Raw genomic sequence first — 21,986 nt, forward strand, 5'->3', positions numbered from 1 at the left:
TGACCTGGGAGCACAGTATGGACAGGTCTAGGAAAATGTCTGCTTTTGATGTTGGTGACACACAAACATTTAGTGGCCTTCTTGTAGAAAAACAGAAGCAAAGGAACACAGAATGATGTTTAACAGGATCGACCAGGCAAATAAAAGACGGAAAAAACCGCACCAAGATGCTTGAAGACGGGTTTCAGTGAAGTCCAGGGGTGTTGTGGGAGACCCAGATTTAGCTTCACTTACCTTCAACAGTGGGAGGGGTTCCTCTAAGCTGCAGGGCTATCCCTGCTGGCAGAGCTGAGATTCTCTGCTTCACAAATTTGTATGACTCTTTAACGTAAGCAGAGTCCAAAGGAAAAAACAAAAGCCGCTAAGGGAAACTTCCGAGAAGCAAAATAAGGCCAGGCACTTGATCCCAGCACTCAGGAGGCAGAGGCAGGCGGATCTCTGAGTTCAAAGCCAGCCTGGTCTACGGAGTGAGTTCCAGAACAGCCAGAGAAACCCCGTCTAGAAAACCAAAAAAACCAACCAAACAAAAAGAAGCAAGGTCAGGGAAGAGAAGAATAGGGGGTCACCTTTGGTTGATATAAACTCAAAAAATTCATTTGATTAATTGCTTAGTTTCTAGTTTAACTTACTCTTTTTTTATTATGAATTACCAATTTTATCAGGGTTGTTGTTGTTGTTGTTAACAGGTATTTTATATTTTAACAAAAGCAGGCTGCCTGTTTGTGATTTGTTTGTTTGTTTTTAAAGAGACAACTTGATTGCCTAGGACTTTGGTAAGCAGGCAAGATAAAGTATTTTGGGGTAGTTAATTTTAGATCTTTTTTCATTTTTCCCAGATACTTGCGAGTTAATAATTACCACACTTGAGGCCAGCTGAGTACCTAAGAACATTTGAGCTTGTAGCGGTTCTTCCTTTTCTGAAACCTTGTTCTCCATATTTCTATGTTTTTCTTTTCTCTCGAGAAGTTGCCTAGCTACGCTAGCTAGGAGTGTGTTTCGGGTCAGTTTTATGTGCTGCTTTGGGGATGACTTTCTCAGCTTTCACCCAAACGTCTTCTCCCTGCACTGGGTGTCCTGCAGGGCTCAGACACCAGGTAACCAGTCCTCATTTGTAACTTCCAGGGTGAGTCAGTACGGATCCTTCTGACCCAGGAATGTGTATGTTTCTTGGGTTTCCCTACAAGGCCAAGGCTGTTGTACAATCTGGAGGTCCCCTGATACTGCCATGCTCTTGGAACAAGTGCCTTTTGTTTTGGTATCTTTTTATCACCAGGAGCCATAAAATTCCTAAGCTAAAGGCTTGGCAAGGTCACAGGAAAGCAGAAGAAAAAGCAGAATTATGCATCTGAGGAGGAATGTCAGGTGACAAAGGCTGAATGATAATGAAAATATTTCAAAGACAACGAAAACCAAGACAATTAAAATAAAAACCAAAAAGCCTCCAAAGGTCCAAAAATGAACAAAAATGCTGAAAACAAGCTAGCCAAGCAGAATCTAAAAGGCCTTTAGAGAGCTGAAGGCAAAAAACAAGTCAAACAGTCCAGACCGAAATGCTCTCAAAGAAAACAAACTAGATACCTACGTCAAATACTTGAAAGCAGACCAAAAAGGTATCTGTCCAAGTGGGAGCTTTCTTTACCCAGCTCAGAATAAGTTCTTTGAGTGACTATGACCTGGGAACACAGATTCAGGTAACCCAAAATTCCATGCTCCAACATGGAAGCAGCTTCATGGACTTTCTATAGTTTTACAGAACAGAGAGGTCATCCATTAAGGCAAGTTTCAAGTGCATTGGTGGGTACTTCAGGAAGGCGGGGTACAGTGAGTCAGACAGCAGGACTATTCCATAAGCTAAAATGCTATCCTAGGACATCCTTGGCTTTTGGACTGGTAGGAACTAGTTGCCTGCTAAGTCAGGAGATCAGGCTTTTATCTGTCATCAAAAGATGTTGGTTTTGATATAGGTGATAAGGGAGTTTGCTTCTGGACCGGCAACATTCCAACCTCCCCACGTCCTGAAGTTCAGACCAGCTCATCAATCTCCACAGACACCAGCTCCTTTCGGGAATTTTCCTTCACAGTCAGATAGACGCAGCATCTTAGGAGGTTTTGTTCACAGCTGGGATCACGCTTCATCTGACTCAGTGCTGGAGCATGTAGCTTGCTCCCAAGGGGTCCAAGCAAGGTGCAGCTGTCCCCTCGCACTCCAGCCCATGGAGGGCACATAGAGGCCCCCTTGGGTGATCTGGTTTATGATATCAGGGGACAGTAGATCCTACAGACAGCAACCTCACAACTGAGGATTCTTTTCTTTTTGTTTGTTTGTTTGTTTTTTCCAGACAGGGTTTCTTTGTGTAGGCTTGGCTGTCCTGCAAGTTGCTCTGTAGCCCAGGCTGGCCTCGAACTCACAGAGATCACTGCCCCTGCCTCTCAATTGCTGGGATAAAAGGCATGGGCTACCACATCCAGCAGCAACTGAGTTTGTTTTTTGTTTTTTTAATTTTTAGAATTTATTTATTTGTATTAAAAGGAACTGTTGACAACAATTCACTGAAATAATCCAAGTAGGAAAACACAGCCACAACTGCTGAAGCATGTTTATTCCACTGAGCAAAACTTCTTAGATGGGTACTGAATGAAGCTGAGGGCTTCAGACTGATCTAAACACATGTGGTCTAACTAACAATATTCAATCACATCTTTCTTTCCTGAATATGTAAAAATTAAAACACCAATTAGAAAACTAATATATCTTCTCTTTAAACGCTTTCTTACAGATACGATCAAAGTATTATTTCATAGTGGTAATTTAGGAGATTTATTTTGCTCACAAGGTAAGCAGCAATCTACTAAAGGGAACTGATAGTCAGCCTATAGGTTCATAGTGCAAATAAAAAGATCAAGAATGCGGCAACTGACATCTCTAAAAATAAAAAACATAAAATTCTTAGAAAGTTCCTGCAAAAAGCTGTCTTAAGAGGCGGCCGCAGAACTAGAAGACATACTAATTTTACTGGCAACATCAACCCAACTCCTCAGATTTGCAGATCCAGCTCTCGTCTTAGGCTTTGTATTTGGCTTTTCCAGTTTCACTAACGACACAAACAGGATTCAAATCCCTGAAGTACTCATTAGAGTCAAGGGCATATCCAACAACAAACTTGTCTGGAATTTCAAATCCAACAAAGTCTGACCTCCACCCAACACTTGGAGAGGCCTTTCCACCAGCAAGCTTGCAGCCTTAACAACCCTAACCCCTGATAAGGAGTTGTACCTCTTATCAAGGAAAGCAAAGTTTTCCTTGTTCTGGTGATGCTTAGCAAGCTCTCTGAGCCTTGTGTAGTCCAGGGAGGCCTGAAATTCAAGGTGTTGCTAAGGTTGGCCTTGAACCCCCTGCTTCTACCTCTGGAGTGCTGGGATTATAGGTGTGTGCCACCTGGCTGATTGAGTGTGTGTGGTGTGTTTGTGCAAGAGCTTGTGGGTGCACTCAAGGACCATGGCACAAATATGGAGGTCAGAGGAGCCAGCTCAGCACTGAGCTTTGTGATAAGATGCTTCCCTGAAGCAGTTCCCAGCAAGTAGAGCAGAAAGCTGGCTACTTGCCTAGCTCCTCAGCCTGCAGCCACAGATAAAACACGCTTCAGGACAAGCAGACCGTGCCACGCCCAGTTCCCTGAGAGAGCTCTATCTCTTTCAAGCCCTGCTAAGCCTGGTGTGGTAACCTGTGCTTTAGAAACACAAATGTCACTGAGCAGCGGTGGTGCGTACCTTTTATCCCAGCACTCAGGAGGCAGAGCCAGGCGGATCTCTGTGAGTTCGAGGCCAGCCTGGTCTACAGAGTGAGATCCAAGACAGGCATCAAAACTACACAGAGAAACCCTGTCTTGAAAAAAACAAAACAAAACAAACAAACAAAACCCATGATGTCGAAAGTCATCTTATCAAGCGTATCTTTAGTTCTTTCTGTAAGTCAGCAAGAAGCCACCCACTTGCCGGGCGGTGGTGGCGCACGCCTTTAATCCCAGCACTCGGGAGGCAGAGCCAGGCGGATCTCTGTGAGTTCGAGGCCAGCCTGGGCTACCAAGTGAGTTCCAGGAAAGGCGCAAAGCTACACAGAGAAACCCTGTCTCGAAAAACAAAAAAAAAAAAAAAAAAAAAAGAAGCCACCCACTGCCCCCAGCAGCAAGGTCTCCCTCCTGCCAATCCAACTAGGTAGGAAGTATTAGCTCTATTCTGAGGAGGGGAACTGAGGTTCCAGGACTCTTAGCAAGGGGGGGGGGGCTACTGCATAGCGGGTGCTCTGTGATTACTGATTTAATCCTTTTTACATTGATTTTATTATTTGTGTGTATACTCACAGTCAGAGGACAACCTGCCTCAGCTGCTTCTCTCCTTGCACCATGTGGGTCTGGGAACGGCACTCAAGCTTGGTGGCAGGTACCTTTTCCTACTGAGTCATCTCACCCGCCATTATTTTCTGAGACAGGGTTTACTATATCTCAGGCTGGCTTCAAATGCACTATGTAGCCAAGGTTGACCTTGAGCTTCTGATCTGGTCGCTACATCTCGACAGCAAAAGTAACAACTTTTCGGAGGAGCCCCAGCAGATTGCTACATTTCGGCAGAGGTTTCCCCTTTAGCAGAGTGAAGCAGAAGACATAACATCTTGGGCCGGAGCTGAGAAGAAACGGATACCTCTGCCGGAAAGCTCCCTTGGCAGGGGTGGGGGGTGGGGTGGGGGGAGCAGAGTTCAGCTATAACGGCTCCGGCTCTGAGAGGAGCAGGATTGCTACATCTTGCCGGAAGACTATCCCCCACCGGACCCCAGCTTCAGGTATAGCCTGACTTCAGGACACCTTTCTCCTCACAGCTGTAGGTCCCGCTGACTTCCCAGGCATGCAGATGTACCTGGTTTCTGTGGTGCTGGGGGTCAAACCCAGGGCTTCATCCGTGCTAGACAAACACTCTATCAACTGAGCCACACCCCCAGCCCAAGACTCTTTAGATCCAGTAACTGCTATGGTGGAGTCGCTGGTGGCAGTGATAGTCAACTGCATTTTGTAGCCAGGGAAACTGATCAAAGGGGGAAAACACATCCCTAGGCACATCACCACCCTGTGGCTAAGCGTACCAACTGAGTGGGCTTCACATTGGTTGCCCCTAGATCCCTGTTGCTTTGAGGCACTGGCCAAGCTGACGTTGATGTCCCTCTGGGACTGTCAGGATGAGGTTACTGTCCCTGAGGTTCTAGTTGATTGGAGAACGGATAAGCAAGATGGCCTTTCCCCAGGCCGTACTCCCAAGTGCGGAGAAATGGACAATCACCAGGGATGAGACGCAGCCTGGAAGGGGTTCGAGGATCTTTGTAACAATCAGGCTCTTTGCTGGTGAAGAGTCTCACACAGCTGCTGAAGTGACTTCGAAGTTAGTGGGTGTGAACCAAAGCCCTTGAGCTTAGAAGCTGGGACTGGGGGCCGAGCATGGTGATGGCACAGACCTGTCACCTCCACACTGGAGAGGTGCAGCCAGAGGCAGCTGGAGTTTAGGTCACACTTGGCTAAGGAGTGAGTTTGAGCCCAACTTTTTAGATACTGTTAGACAAGGAAAGAGATGAGGGACGGGAGGAGGCTCAAGGGGAGGTAGATGGCTCAGTTGATAAAGCAGGAAAACCTGGCTTCTGACCCCCAGAACCCACTTAAAAAGCCAGACGTGAAGATGTCTATTTGTAATCTGCTGGCCACAGAGACAGGTGGTGCCTGGAGTTTATTGGCCTGCCAGTCTAGCAGAAGGAGGAGCCCCAGGTTCAGTGAGCGATCACGCCTCAAAATGTAACTTGGGGCCAGATGTGATGGCGCACACCTTTAGTCCCAGCACTCAGAAGCAGAGGCAGGCAGATCTCTGTGAGTTCAAGGCCAGCCAGGACTAGATAGTGGCTGGGCCCATGAGACCTGAATTCTATTCCTGGACTCACATGACATAATAGAATCAACTCTGACAAGTTGTCCTCTGACTTTGACACAGCTGCTATAGCACACTCACAATAAATAAACAAATGTAATTTTAAAAGAAACTACAAGGAAAAAAAAATGAGGTGGTGGGCAATTGAGGAAGTCACAGGAAGTCAGCTACTGGCTTCCACACGCAGATGCACACATGTGCCCTCGTCTATATGCACTTGTACACACCCAAATGAACACCCCCTCCACACACATACACACACACACACACACACACACACAGAGTCTGAACTGGGAATTGGAAGTCTGTGTTCCTGCTAGAGAACAGCCGAAGGATCTCTCTCACTTTCTGGCTTGTGGAGGCAGCCCGCCTCCGTGCCTGGAGTGTCTAACATCACAGAGACAGTGCATTAGCACAGATGGCCTGGTTCTCATGCCCTCTACCTGTCCTCCCCCTTTGGAAAGTGGGCATGTGTCCGTGATAAATTCCGCAGCCTGAGGTCGATGACCTGGAGTTAAGATGAGAAACAGATTAGGAAGTCTGAGGCTTTGCCAGGGAACCATGGTCCAGAGCCAAGGATGACGTGGGGTCACCTCCACTTCTGGGCTGCTCCCAGCACTTGGAGCAGAAGTCCCTGTTTTCTTCTTTCCTGGAGCAGGGGGCCTGCTGTGGGTGCTCAGGGTGGGCGGGGAGTGGGCGGGGGCGACGGCAGGCCGCCTACTCAGGGCTTGGCCCGCCTCCTCCTCCTCCTTCTCCTCTCCACAGGCTGCCTTGTGGGACAGACACCCTCAGTCATCGCGTCCCGGAGTTGGAGCCCAAGCCGGCTAGCCGAGATGCCTTCTCTGGGCCAGGTGATGGAGAGCGGCCAGGTACTCCCGGCCTTCCTGCTCTGTAGCACACTGCTGATCCTCAAGATGTACGCGGTGGGTGTCATCACAGGCTACACTAGGCTTCGGAAGAAGGTACGTGAGCTGGGGTGGGGGTGGGGGGGCAATTAGCACTCTGCTGGCTTTTTCCTGCAAGAAAGTCTGAGAACTGAACAGTGGGGCGGAGGTGTGCCTGCCAGCGTGCAGACGTAGCTGCTTCAAAGCTGCCGCCTCAGCCCTTCGGGATGCTGGCTTGGGCTTCAGCTCCTGAACCCGCTGGCATGAGAGCACTCGGGGTTCCCTCTCAGCGCCAGGTGAAGCATCTGCCACCAGGAGACGCACGTGGAGCACAGGGGCTCTGACAGCGAGAGGTCTCCTGACCTGGTGGCTTCCTGGCAGGCAGGCAGGGGGATTTCGTATCTGGGTGGAGTGGGGACCGGCAAAGCAGGAGCCCGAGAAGTCTTTCCGTGGAAATTCCCACTCCCCGTGGGCGTCACACACAGACTCACGGCAGCCTCCGAGGCTTGGTCCTAGCCAAAGGGGTCACAGACGACACACTCTGATCCCAGTCCTGGCAAGGAAATAACAGTAGAAGAGACCACACGGAGCCGGTGGGAGTGGCCAGGACCCCCGACCCATTCCTCCGCATGGGACGGAACCCTGGAAGCTACTGGAAAGCAGAACCGCACAAAGTATCTGTTGCTTACAGGCGCTCTTTAAAACCAGCCTTTGTCCAGCCCAAAGGCAGCGGGGACGGAGTGCGGGTGGGATCCCCGGGTGGGACTCTGGCCCTCCAGCTGGGTTCAGCCCCTGGGGCAGCTACTGGCAGGAATAAAGGCAGGGCCACCTCTTACTGGCTGCCTCTGGTTCTCCTGTTTGGTCTGACCTGGGATGTAGGACACAGATGCCTGGCAGAGATAGCTGTATTCTGTCATTGTCCCCTCGGCAGGGGCCCCAAAGCCGAGCACCAAATTACCACCAGAGCCTGGGGGAGGCAGTGGGAGATAGGTTTCCTCGGGTTTTCCAGTGAGGAGTCTGGGCTAGGGAGATGTCGGCTTCCTGTGGCCCCTTCCATCCCCCTTTTGAAGCTTAGTGTCTGGCTCCTGAGCCTCACTTCCTCCTGGTCTCCATTCCCAATGATTCCAGATACAGGGGCTGAGGGAGACCTCCCCTGCTTTGGGCCCTGGGGATCCTGAGGCGCCTCTCCTTTCTGTCAGGAGGGACCAGAGGATCACCCTCTGCAGAGGGGATGGGCACAGGCTCAGGATCCTCTCCCACCGGCCTAGGGACCTGAGCAGTTGAGAGCTCAGTGACCCCCTCTGCAAGCCTGGTGGTCGTGAGGGCCTGAGTGTCTGACCAGGCTCTTGAGCGCCCCTGATGGCTCCTACTTTAATCTTTTGAGATAAGGTCTTCCTACATAGACCAGGATGCCCTTGAACTCACAGAGATCTGCCCACCTCTGTCTCCAGAGTGCTGGGATTAAAGGTGTGCGCCACCACACTTCGCTGAATCTTACTTTAATTTACTTTTCGAGGTTCTTGGATTAGAGTCTAGGGACTCACGCACGCTAGGCAAAGACAGGATGTGGATCCATACCCCAAGCACCTCCTGAGTGCTAGGCTATCTAGTCCCACTGAGTCCCAATCTAGCAGTCTCTCTTAACTTATGAGAGCGCGCTTGCCACTGTGAGCTCCAGTGTGCAGCTCAGAGAAGAGGTTCAGGGGGGCAGGTTGAGTGGCCTGTAGGCCATGTAGGTGACTGTGTTGTTGCCTAGCTCCTGAGTTCTGTCCTCAGACGAGGACCTCCTCAGGGATGGTGACCCTCAGCCAATGTGTTTCAGGCTTTTGCCAACCCCGAGGATGCCCTGAGACATGGAGGCCTCCAGTTCTACAGGAGTGATCCAGATGTGGAGCGCTGCCTCAGGTGAGTACCTGCCAGTATCTTGGACTTGGCCACAGACAGACCTGGCTGCTACCTGTCCTTACTGAGTTTCTGAAATGGGGCCTTGAGAGTCACTTATGTGTCTAAGGGCGTCTGTGGGCCTGATTTCTTCTCAGGCGATGATAGTTTGCTCATTACATTTGTCTTGGAAAAGAAAATTCTCGGGATCCAGAAGTAGAGTTAGTTCAAGGTTGATGGTGCATGTCTGAGATGCCAACACTTGGGAGCTGGAAGCAGGAAGCTCGACCAGAGTTCTAGACCAACCACAGAGTGGGACCATTTGAAGCAAGCAAACAAACAGAAAAAGAAATACAAGTGGAGTATAGTGGCTCATACCTGTGAGCCCAGCGTTTGGGAGGTACAAGCCAGAGCGTCAGGTGTTCAAAACCAGCCTCTGCTATTAGAGAGCCATCCCTGCCAGTGGATCCCTGGCTTCTTCATGTCTCAGGGCACACACTCTCACTCCCTCTAAATGTTAGTTTTAAAGTGAGTCTTTCGGCTAGGTATAGTGGCACACACCCATGATGCCAATGTTTTGGAGGCAGAGATAGAAGGATTGCCTTGGGTTCTAGGCTGGTATGGGCTATGGGTAAAGCCCAGTCTCAAAGAACAAAACAATCTGGGTGGTGGCAGCTCATGCCTTTAATCCTAGCACTTGGGAGGCAGAGACAGGAGGATCTCTAAGTTTGAGGTCAGCCTGGTCTACAGAGCAAGTTCCAGGATAGTCAGGGCTACACAGAGAGACTTGTCTTAAAAAAAAAAAAAAAAAAAGCCGGGCGGTGGTGGCGCACGCCTTTAATCCCAGCACTCGGGAGGCAGAGCCAGGCAGATCTCTGTGAGTTCGAGGCCAGCCTGGTCTACAGAGCGAGCTCCAGGACAGGAACCAAAACTACATGGAGAAACCCTGTCTCGAAAACCAAAAAAAAAAAAAAAAGGAAAGCGAAAGTCTTGGCTGTGTAAACTTCTTCTAGGGAGTAAAAGTCGATTTTTAGCAGCCCGCTTAGTGTTGGAGTTTGGGCCATTTCTTCCTGTCTCATCAGTCATCTAGAGTGAGGGGCACTGGGGTGATGGGAGCCAGGAGGATGGGCAGCTGGACCTGCTGAGATGTGAGACAAACCGCTGTAAACAGCTGCCAGCATGCCCCTTGCATTACAGGCGGAGAAGGGTGTGGGTGGGGCGGTCACGTCCATAACAGAATTCCCCTCTGTAAACAAAGTGTGGGGAGGGAGGCTTTCCTTGTGTTTTTCTTAGCCATTGACAATAATGTACACACTTGTGGTTTTTAAAAAAATGACAGCAATGTGTCAGGAAGTGAGACTCCAGGCCGCCCTGTCCTTTCCAACAGAAATATGGGCTAATCTGTATGTGTTCCATCAGGCCATTGTCCATTCAGTGTTTAATGAACAGCTACTACATGGCGGGCATTGGCTGCTTTCGTGAATAGACGGCCTTGCACAGCCGTGACCACATATTGGTGACTCTTGGTTGTCTGGGCCATTCTGAACCTCTGAGCGGGGAAGGCTGAGTGGCCCAGACAGTCATCTCAGCTGTCAGCAACAACCCAGGCCTTGGGTTTTGTGACCTCCTAAAGGCATAACCGTGTTCAGGGAAGATGAAAGAACTCCAAGGGACCCTGCCATTCCCACCTACCCAGTGGGATTTTTCTTCTTCTTTCTTAATATTTGCTTTATATTTACTTCATTTTATGTGTATGAGTGCTTTTCCTGAGTGCAGGTACATGTACTACATATGTGCATATTGGATCCCTTGGAACTGGGGTTACAGATAGTTGTAAGCCTCCATATGGGTGCTGGGAGTTGATCCTGGTGGTCCTCTGCAAGAGAAATAAGTGAGCCATCTCTCTGGCTGGATTTTATTTTTATTTATTTATTTATTTATTTATTTATTTATTTATTTATTCATTCATTCATTCATTCATTCATTCATTCATTTATTATGTATACAGTGTTCTGTCTGCATGTATGCCTGCAGGCCAGAAGAGGGCATCAAGATTTCATTTCAGATGGTTGTGAGCTACCATGTGGTTGCTGGGAATTGAACTCAGGACCTCTGGAAGGGCAACCAGTGCTCTTAACCTCTGAGCCATCTCTCCAGCCCTGGATTTTATTTCTTATACTCTTTAGTCCTGAAGCTTCAGTGGTTAGTATTCAATCTAGCACTTTCTGAACATTCCTACCTGGTAATGCTGTAGATCCACCTGGTGAGACTCATTCAGGACTTCCTAGGTACTCTGCCTAGGGGGCTGAACTCCTGGGGAGCTGAGAAGCCTCCTGACTCCATAGGACATCACAGACAGTTGAGGGTCAGAGATGATGCCCAGGTTGGTAGAGTGCTTGCATAAAATAGAGTTGGAGGCTAGCCTGGACTACATGAGACCCTGTCTTACAAAAGAAAGGAAGGAAGGAAGCCAGCCACTTGTGGTAGCCCATCTTTTTAATCCCAGTACTTGGGAAGCAGAGGCAGGAGGATCTCTATGAGTTTGAGTTCAGTCTGATTTACACAGTGAGTTCCAAGCCAGCCAGAGGACCCTGTCTCAAAGAAGAAAATGTGTCAGCTGAGGGTGCAGAACTGGGAATCATGCCAGCTGCCTCCCTCTAGGAACTGACTGGAGAGAGAGAGGGAGCGAGAGCGAGCAGTTAAATGTTGGAATGAGGGCACGCGCCCCCAGGCCAACACTGCTGTGTACACAGGAAGCATGAAGCCTGGATCCCGGGTCATAAATCTGCCTTGCAGATTAGCACATGCTGGAGACAAGCCAGGCTGGTTCTGAGGCAATCAGGGACCAGCTTTAAAGAATGGAACCCAGGCAGCTAGAGAGAGGATCCCGTGGTTAAGAACACTCGTTGCTCTTGCAGAGGACTCAGGTTCGATTCCCAGCACCCACACGGTGCCCTTTTCTGATCTCCTCAGGCACTAGGCACACATGCGGTGCACATATATACATGTAGGCAAAAAAGCTCCGAGAAAAAATAAAATAGATAACTTTAATTTAACTTAATTCTTTTTTTCAAGTCAGGGTCTCACTATGTAGCCTTGGCTATTCTGGAACTCACTCTGTAGCCCAGGCTGGCTTCAAACTCAAAGAGATCCACCTGCTTCTGCCTCCTGAGTGCTGGGATTAAGGTGTACACCACCTACATTTTTTTTTTTTTTTAATTTCGAGACAGGGTTTGTTGCTGGAGTTTTCTCTCCAGGTCTCACCAAGCCCCGGCAGTCCGACAGCCCACTTATAAAATAAACACACAGAAGCTTATATTATTTAAACTGTTTGGCCTAATGGCTCAGGCTTCTAGCTATCTAGTTCTTACATCTTAAATTAATCCATTTCTATAAATCTATACCTTGCCAAGTGGTTCGTGGCTTACTGGCATCTTCACATGCTGCTTGTCGTGGCCGCGGCTGGCAGTGTCTCCTTCCGCCTTCCTGTTCTCTCAATTCTCCTCTCTGTTAGTCCTGCCTATACTTCCTGCCTGGCTACTGGCCAATCAGTGTTTTATTTATTGACTAATCAGAGAAACACATTTGACATACAGACCATCCCACAGCAAGGGTTTCTCTGTGTAGTTTTGGATCTTGCTCTGTAGAACGGGCTGGCCTCGAACTCACAGAGATCTGCCTGGCTCTGCCTCCCAAGTGCTGGGATTAAAGGTGTGTGCCACCACCACCTGGCCAATTTTTTTTAAGATTTAAAAAAAAAAAAAAAAGAAGAAGAATGGACCTGAGGCCACCTGTAGTGGCCTCACCTGGGATTCTAGCACTGAGGAGGTGGAGGCGGCAGGGTCAGAGTTCGAGGCCAGCCTTAGCTGCACAATATAACATCAGAGGCTTGCACAAACTCCATGAGACAGGAAGGCCAGCTGTGGGGAGCGAAGGAAGTCCTGAGTGAATGTGTAAGGAACAGATGAAGTCCTGAGCGAGTCTGTTGTTGACATGGGCACAGCCGTGCCACAGATTAAAGTCTCAGACCCACAGCAGTGGCAAAGCCTTCCTCCGATGAGGCCCGGGGATGGCAAAGCCTTCCTCCGATGAGGCCCGGGGATGGCAAAGCCTTCCTCCGATGAGGCCCGGGGATGGCAAAGCCTTCCTCTGGTCCCGGTGCGAATGTTGGCAGGATATAATAAAAACTCGTAACTGCAAACCTCCTCAAGGATGTTTACGGGCTGGGACTGCCCTCCTACACAGACCTCCTGACCCCTCCCTCCCCCTCTGTACACAATAAACTCCTGGCAGAGAGCCAATGGCCCACTGACCCCAGCTTCTCTGGATGTGTGTCTGTTCTTTCCCTCGCTGCCCCAGTCAAGTTCCAGCCGTCCTGGACAGGTACCCCTGCCACGTTCTCCTCCTGGGACACCCGCCCGCACTCACACCCGGCCACGTTCTCCCGGGACACCCGCCCGCACTCACACCCAGCCACCTTCTCCTCCCGGGACACCCGCCCGCACTCACACCCGGCCACCTTCTCCTCCCGGGACACCCGCCCGCACTCACACCCGGCCACCTTCTCCTCCCGGGACACCCGCCCGCACTCACACCCCGGCCACTTCTCCCGGGACACCCGCCCGCACTCACACCCAGCCACGTTCTCCTCCCGGGACACCTGCCCGCACTCACACCCGGCCACCTTCTCCTCCCGGGACACCCGCCCGCACTCACACCCAGCCACGTTCTCCTCCCGGGACACCCGCCCGCACTCACACCCCGGCCACGTTCTCCCGGGACACCTGCCCGCACTCACACCCAGCCACGTTCTCCTCCCGGGACACCTGCCCGCACTCACACCCAGCCATGTTCTAGCCCCAGGACGGTGCCACCATCCTATGTTCCAAAAATGGCATCCTACCTGTCCATTTATCAGTAGTGGACACAGGCTTAGAGAGGAAGGGACACCTGCCTGTGGCCTCAGCTCCTTGGTGGCAGTCAGAGTTGGTGGCCTCTGGTGGAACCCCCCATTTCTCACTAGGGTCAGTGAAGGACTGTGGCAGGTTGTCAGCTAAAGGAGAATGAGGAGCAGTCACAGCTGTGTCCAGGCCAGGGCTGGTGATTTCGGGGTGGCCATGATGGGGGTGGTGGTAACAAACTTAAGGCCCTCCTATCTGCTTTTCCTTATTTTCTGGGTATCAACACCTACAGCACCCCAGCACTCTGAGGAGAGTGATGTTTAGAAGCGGTGTGCCAAGGTCTGGCCCTGAGGCTGTAACCCCATCTAGCAGGAGGCAGAGCCTCCACACCCACTGCCTCAGCCCCACCCCTTACCGATTCCCCTCTGCACACCCGCCTTTGGCACCAAGCAGACCGTCCTCTGGCACCCTGAGCTCACGTACACGTGCAGCGTGGGTGGCACCCTGGAAGAGAGGGAACACATTGCCTCCAGCTGCTGTCACTGCCTTGACCTGGGGTCACCGGAGGTCTCTCCTCATAGAAGTCACTTGCTGCAGTAAAACAGCTCTGTTCCAGCATGTGTTGAGGGTGAGGGGGCGGGCGGATGTCACGTGTGTGTGTGTGTGTGTGTGTGTGTGTGTGTGTGTGGTGTGTGCGCGCGCGGCGCGCGCTGTGCAAGTCTCGTCTGGTGGGAACTAGCTTTGGTGACTTTTGCCTCAGATCACTGGTTGTTATTGTGACACATTTCTCCTTGCCTCCCAGTACGTGACTCCCTCCATGCCTCTGGATACTGTAGCAGGGGAGGAGAGGTGAGCTTTACTTTGTTTTTTTTCAACATCCTGATTTCCCCATTCTTCCCTGCCCCTGGCCACCACCGTGGTTTTGTGGGGCCCCATTGTGGTTTCAAAACAGATGAGGGAGGGAGGCCCTGGGTCAGAGCTCCATCTGCTCCCAGCCACTTTTCCTCCGTGTGCCAAGGAAGGTGTGTTTTCTCTGCAAGGCCTGCCTCCCCCAACCAGGGGCCTGCCACACGGAGCAGAGACCTCTCCTCCTACCCCCGAGTCCCAACCTTGCCTACCTGCTTTTCAGGTTTGGGTCACATTTGTTTTCAGTATGGTTTTGTTTTGTTTTTGAGACAGAGTCCCATGTAGCCCAGGCTGGCCTCTAACTCTCTACATAGCTGAGGATAACCTTGAACTTCCGATCCTTCTGCCTCTACCTCTCAAGTGCTAGAATTAGAGGCATGTGCCACCCATCTCTGGTTCATTTGCTGCTGGGGGACTGAGCCCAGGACCTTTTAATTGTTAGTCAGGTGTTATACCAGCTAAGCCATATTCCTAGAGTTAAAAAAATATATGTTATTTATCTTACGTATTTGGGTGTTTTGCATTATATACATGCAGTGCCCGAAGAGGCCAGAAGAGGGCGTCAGATCCCCTGGAACTGGCGTTACAGACTGTTGTGAGCCACCATGTGGGTCCTCTGGAAGAGCATGCCAGTGCTCCCAATCACTGAGCCATCTTCCAACACGTGACTCCCTCCATGCCCTCTGGATACTGTATTTAAATATTGTGTTTATTTTCAGAGACAGGGCCTTTTTGTAGCCCCAGGTGGTGGATACCACCACCACCCAGCTGACTCTCGCTCTTAACATGCCAACTCCTCTTGGTGGAGGTATGCTTGCACGACGTGTTGTGAGCCCAGGGGCTAGCCTCGGCCTGCTGTTTCTCAAGTGCTGTCCCACTGGTTTTTTGAGACGACCTCATAACTTGGAACTAGGCTAGCCCATGGGAGCCTCCTGTCTCCATTTCCCTGAGCTGGGGGTTACAGGCGGGTACAAGAGCACCTAGCTTTTTCGCGTGGCTTCTGGGGATTAGAACTTGGTTCTTCATGCTTTCCCAGCCCAACACTGTACAGATTCCCCAGCCCTCGGCTCCCATATGTTAAGGAGCTGTCTGGCAGCTGAGCCTCTCCCTCATCAGGCACTTCAGACCAACCCTCTCGGGGGTCCCCTGTGGTAGGCAGAGCCCATCTGCAGACAGGCTAATTTTCTGTGGTGGGCTCTCAAGGGTGTTCCCATAATTAGGACCCGGAGGTTGTGTAGACACTGCTCCATCCTCATGGGGTGTTGTGATCTGAGGGAAGCCTGTCCTGTCTCTAGTGACCCATGTGATGAGAGTCACCATGGTCCCTGCCCTCAGGTTTCTTGCCCTTCCCCTGTCATCAGTCTCCAGAGTCTGTCCAGGCCTATCACCCTGTGCCATGCACCACTGTGGTCTATGCCACAGCAGGCTGAGAGCTGACCTCACCAGCCATCCAGACTTGCTTTCCCTGTGTCTGGGTCACAAGGTCATGATCCAGGTGAAAAGGAGAAGAAAGGTCATATGGATGGGGCTCAGGGAGATGGAGTCTGGCTACAACACCTGGGAAAGTTCCAGGTCCTGCTGGAAGAAAGGGTGTGTGTGTGTGTGTGTGTGTGTGGTGAGAGAGAGAGAGAGAGAGAGAGAGAGAGAGAGAGAGAGGAGAGGAGAGAGAGAAGAGAGGAGAGGAGAGAGGAGAGGGAGGGAGGGAGAGAGAGAGGGAGAGAGAGAGAGGGAGGGAGGAGGAGAGAGAGAGAGAGAGAGAGAGAGAGAGAGAGGAGAGAGAGAGAGAGAGAGACTCTCCCTCATCTGGTGCTCTTCTTATTCCCTTGAGGCAGAGTCTCTCACTGAACCTGGAGCTGGATCGACAGCCAGCAAACTCCAGCCATTCTCCTGTTTCCATCCCCTCCTGCTAGGGTTATTAGCATTTTAGTCACATCTAGGGTTTTGTTTTGTTTTAAATATGGGTGTGGGGATTTGAACTCTGGTCCTCATGATTGTTCAGCAGTCTGTATTAACCACTGAGCCTTTTTGTTTTGTTTTGTTTTGTTTTGTTTTGTTTTGTTTTGTTTTGACACAGGGTTTCTCTGTGTAGTTTTGGTGCCTGTCCTGGAACTCACTCTGGAGACCAGGCTGGCCTTGAACTCACAGAGATCCACCTGCCTCTGCCTCCCAAGTGCTGGGATTCAAGGCATGCGCCACCACCCCGCCTGGCAAGTAATGAGTCTTTTTCTGTCCTGCCAGCTCCCAAATAATAACACAGAGACTTCTTATTACAAAAGCTTGGTCTATAGCTTAGGCTTGTTCCTAACTAGCTCTTATAATTTAAATTAACCTATTTATATTAGCCTACATTCTATCACATGGCATCACCTCTCTTCAATCTTGCACCTCCTGTTTCCTCTCTGTGTCTCCTCGCTTCTCCTGCACGCCTAGATTCCTCCCCCTCTTCCTTCTCTCTCCAGAAATCCTGCCTGTATCTCCTGCCTAGCTATTGGCCATTCAGCTCTTTATTCCATTCAGCTCTTTATTAAACCAATCAGAAGGTGCCCTGGCAAAGACACATCTTCACAGTGTTCAAATATTCTGCAACAGGGTTTCTCTATGTAGCCCTGGCTGGCCTGGAACTTGCTCTGTAGACCAGGCTGACCTCGAATTTACAGAGATCTGCCTGCCTCTGTGCTGGGATTGAAGGAGTGTTCCACCACGCTCAGCTAAGAAAGAAAGAAAGAGAGAGAGAGAGAGAGAGAGAGAGAGAGAGAGAGAGAGAGAGAGAGAGGAAGGAAGGACAGAAAGTCTTATATACAGCCCAGGACTGCCTCAACTCATTCACTAGTAGAGTATGACCAAGATTTATTTATTTTTATTTTATGTGTGTTTACTTACATGTATATATGTGTGCACCCATGTGTATGTCTGGTGCCTTCAGAGGCTGGAGGAGGGCATCAAATCCCCCGGAATTGGAGTTAAAGATGCTTGTTACCTACTCTGTGGGTCCTGGGATCTGAACCTGAGTCCTCTCCAAGAGCAGCAAGTGCTCTTCACTGATGAACCATCTCTCCAGGCCCTGACCTTGAACTCTTGATTGTAGTTATTTTTCCACCCTGTTTTAAGCAGAGCTGGGGATAAGCACTCCATCTGCTAAGCTACATTTCCCGTCCTTAAGAATTTTCGTGCCCTTGGCTGAATTTCATTTCCTCCTGTGTTCCCAGACCCCCTCCTACCCATCTGCCTCACTTCCCTCTAGTGTACTTCACTCCAGCAAACAGGTCGATTTTGAACTCTGCTGTTCTGACCACAGGGCCTTTGCATATGCTGGGTACTTCCCAAGAAGGTTCTTCTCTGCCTGGCCAGCTTCTCCTCAGTTAGACTCTAACACATGTCTCCACCCGACTACTGCCACAGTCTCCCTGCAGCATTGGGGTGCTGGGTATTCCAGCCTCTACCAGACTCTGCCTACCGCCTTCCAGTAAACAGCTGGTGGCTCTTGCTAAGACTCATCTTTCCAGCGGGAAACAAGATGAGACCTCTGAAGCGGTTCGCCACGCGGCGCTGGAGCTAGGCTGGACTGGCCATTGGCCTGGTGCTCCGGTCAGATGGGACTGCAGCTGCAGTCCCCAGACTGAGGGATGGGCCTGTCCTGGGGAAGGTCACGGCTCAGCCACTGGGGTCATGTTTATCTAAGCGGTCATCGATGGCTCCAGGGTGTGCACTGTCCCCCTAATTGATGGGGGCTTGACTGCCTGGTTCATTTTAGAGAGCGGCAACAGTCCAAAAGGGGTCATGGAAACTGACTGACAGCCAGTGAGAGTTTTCTTCCTTGGTCATCATTTACGGTTGGCTTGTAAGCAGCCTTTCCGCCACGCATGCGCGGGGATAGCACGCCTGAAGGAAGGAAGGGAAGGCTGAGCAGCGTCCTGTGCTTAGCTGGGCTGGGGAATGGAAGAATCCTGTGATTAGTCCTGCAAAGATGATGCTTAGTCAGCTTTTTGGGGTGGAAAGGGACAGAGACAGCCCTGGATGGGACCCCCAAACTTGCATTCAGAGGGCAGGCGGGTCTCCTCAGAGAACACCCGTCACTCACCCAACCCTATCCTCTGAATCCTCCTTTTTCTGCCTGGTGTCTAAGGGACAGAAGAGACAGCATGGGGAAGGTGGGAAGGGACTATGCCCATACAAGCCCCGTGGTATGTTAAGAAAGCCCTAATCCAGCGACGGCCTCCCTGTCAGGTGCTGTTAACAGGGCTTTGAGCCTCAGCCCCCTTCTGGGTAAAAGCTCGGAGTCACTGTCCCCCTTGGCCCCTGGTCAGCAAGGGGATTGGAGTGTCTGGCAGTCCCAGAAGGTCCCGGTGGGTTGGGAGCCCCAGCACTAAGGCTACTGACTGTACCGCTCTGCTCCCCCAGGGCCCACCGCAACGACATGGAGACTATCTATCCCTTCCTCTTCCTGGGCTTCATCTACTCCTTCCTGGAACCCTCACCTTTGATCGCCTGGATACATTTCCTTGTTGTCCTCACAGGCCGTGTGGTGCACACAGTAACCTACCCTGGGCAAGCTGAACCCACGCGTCCGCTCTGGAGCTTATGTCCTGGCCCAGTTTGCCTGTGTCTCCATGGCCCTGCAGATCCCTCTGGGAAGTGGCCCACCACCTGTGACCAGTGACTGAAGCCCTCTTCAACTACCACATTGTGGACAGAAGCCACAGAGGCTGAACCTGGGGACTTGGTGTCTCTTTGAGAATAGGGATGGACTGAGGTCCCTGGGATCCTGTCATCTAGGTGTGTTGGATACCTGGGCCCAATGTGCAGGTGTGTTTCTTAGGTCTCTTTCGGTCTGGATGAAGTGCCCAATTAGAACCACTTACAGGTGAGTTGTCAAGATTGACAGAACATCCTTGACCTCACAAAAGCCTTAAACATCACCCACACTCCCCTTTTGCCCTGTAAAACTGAAAGAACAACCGGGCAGTGGTGGCACACGCCTTTAATCCCTGCACTTGGGAGGCAGAGGCAGGTGGATCTCTGTGAGTTCGAGGCCAGCCTGGTCTACAGAGCGAGTTCCAAGACAGCCAGAGCTGCTACACAGAGAAACCCTGTCTCAAAAAAACCAACCAACCAAACAAACAAACAAACAATTGAAAGGGCAGAGGATCCTCCAACATCGCCATCATTCCACCCAGGGCTAAAAGTGAAGGCTTCTCAAACCTACCCACAGTTTCTGGGCCAGCCCAACGAGACACCTGGCTGGTGTGTGTCCCAGGAAGTCCTCACAAGAGGCCGAGCAATAACCTGCTCCCTCTCAGGCTGTGGAGCTTGGGGACTTGCTGTTTTTCAGCGGTGGGCAGGTCTGCACGTCCCTGTTCCCTGTTGACACCTCCCTGTCCTTTGTTCCGAGTGCCTTAGGTAGGGCAGGCTTAGGAATGGTGAGTGCTCAGGGGACGCTCTGCCTGCCTGGTCAAGGCCTTAGCTTCTCCAAAAGGCCATCCGTCAGGATGGGCTTTGTCTGACCAACCACTGAAGGGATTTGGGCTTCTTCAGCATCTGTGAGGTTTGAAGATGCCAAATGTCCACCCTTGTGAAAAACCTCATGTGTGTGGTGATCCTCCAGAGTCCTCCTAAGACCTGTTCAGAGTTAGTCATTAAACAGCAATGTGTGACCTGTGAATGCCCCGTGTTCCCTATTTCCAATGTCCCAGCTGGCCTGGTGCCTGCTGGGAATTTTTGGGTTTTTGGTGTGTATGTGTTTTGCTTTCTTGAGACTGGGTCTCACTTAGCCCAAGTTGGCCTCAAATTTGCTATGTAGCCGAGGACAACCTTGAACTAACAGCCTGCCTGTACCTCCCAAGTGCTGGGATTATAGGTCTGCACCGCCACAGTGGGTTTGTTTCTGGGGCCAAGCCAGCACAGGCCACCTGTTTGTGGAAATCACACACCATCAGGCTGCTCCAGGGAAGTCCCCTTCTTCAGCAAGGGGATCCCTGATAATGTGGGGTTTGGCTTGGGATCTAGAGATGTCAAAATCCTGGCCTGCCGGGTGGTCCTCCCAGCAGATCTGTCACCAGGGAGGATGCGACACAGGAGTGACCACCTGGAAGCTCGGGGCTGCCCCAGCGGGGCCTGCGCCCCTCCGTGTTGAGATCTGCCCTATGAGGCGGTACTGGAAAGCCCAGCCAGCCTAGGCTTCCGCCCTACAGAGCCGCAGTGCACGGTGAGTGGATAGCACTGCCCTCTGGTGGTGAGATGAAACCTTTGCTGCTGGAACGCTCGCTCATGGGAGGAAAACAAAAACCATAGAGGGCCTTTTTGAGTGCCAGCAGCTGAGCATTAGGCTGGAGGTACCTTCATCTGTCGTCCCCCTCACCGCCCCATTTAATACTTAAAGTAATTTTAAAAAGGAGGAATTTCTGCATTTTAGACAAGATCAGGTGAGTTCAGGCGGTATGGCCAAAGACTTCATTTCTGCCTTTTCATTTTATGTATATGGGTGTTTTGTATGAAGACATGTCTGTATCGTGTGTGTCTGGTGCCCATGGAGACCAGAAGAGGGTGTTGGATCCCCTGGAACTGGAGTTACAGTTATGAGCCACTATGTGGGTGCTGGGAATTGAACATAGGTTCTCCGAAGAACAGCTAGTGCTCTTAACCACTAAGCCATCTCTCCAGATCCACTTCAGCATTTAGCTGAGGGATTCAAGGGTCCAAGGAGACAGATGACCTGCTCTGAATCCTGGGCTAGGACAGGAGAGAACTCCGCACAGTAGGGCCCAGGAGGGATGAGGGCCAGAGGCCTAAGCAGGGCAGATGAACACCTGTCCGTTTCTGTGTTTCCCTCCTGAAGAAGGGCTTGTGAGGGCCAGGTGTTCTAGTAAGAACCTGTCAGTTGTCTGGTGCAGGAACGTGTATCACACACGACGACGACGACTGCATGATCTGGGACCTGAGTGATGGAGCTGCCCCTCTAAGGGGGCCTGGGTGATGGAGCCGCCCCTCAGAGGAGGCCTGGGTGATGGAGCGGACCCTCTGAGGGGGCCTGGGTGATGGGGCGGACCCTCTGAGGGGCCCTGGGTGATGGAGCGGACCCTCTGAGGGGGCCTGGGTGATGAAGCGGACCCTCTGAGGGCCCTGGGTGAGGGAGTCGGCCCTCTGAGGAGCCTGGGTGATAGAGCCGACCCTATGAGGGGGCCTGGGTGATGGAGCCAGCCCCCTCAGAGGCCCTGAGGGTCCGCTCAGTTGTCCACTCCTGCAGTGGTTCCTCAGTCCTGTCCCCTAGCACGGCCGTGGGAAAGGCAGCACAGGAGGGACGGTGACAGTCCCACTTGCGTAAGGCTGGGTGTCCTGCTCAGGGGCCCTCTGATCCCTGCTGGGCTAGTGACGCTGAGGTCCAATGGGGAGGTGAGTCATGCAGACATTGGCCAGGAAATTTAAAGAAATCCAACTGGGCTGGGCGTGGCAGCACACACCT

General features: G+C 51.3%; 1 protein-coding gene across 1 annotated transcript; it reads left to right on the forward strand.

Moving 5' to 3' along the window:
* Positions 1 to 6,670: 6,670 nt before the first annotated feature.
* Positions 6,671 to 20,189, forward strand: Ptges (prostaglandin E synthase). Its single transcript, XM_052725399.1, is given in 5 exon segments — positions 6,671 to 6,920; positions 8,665 to 8,747; positions 18,929 to 19,070; positions 19,072 to 19,152; positions 19,154 to 20,189. Coding segments are annotated over 5 exon segments (462 nt in total). The 5' UTR covers positions 6,671 to 6,791; the 3' UTR covers positions 19,181 to 20,189.
* Positions 20,190 to 21,986: the final 1,797 nt, after the last annotated feature.

This window comes from Peromyscus californicus, unplaced genomic scaffold (assembly GCF_007827085.1).
Source record: "Peromyscus californicus insignis strain IS unplaced genomic scaffold, ASM782708v3 Scaffold_7__1_contigs__length_154581171, whole genome shotgun sequence".
NCBI classification, from domain to species: Eukaryota; Metazoa; Chordata; class Mammalia; order Rodentia; family Cricetidae; genus Peromyscus; species Peromyscus californicus.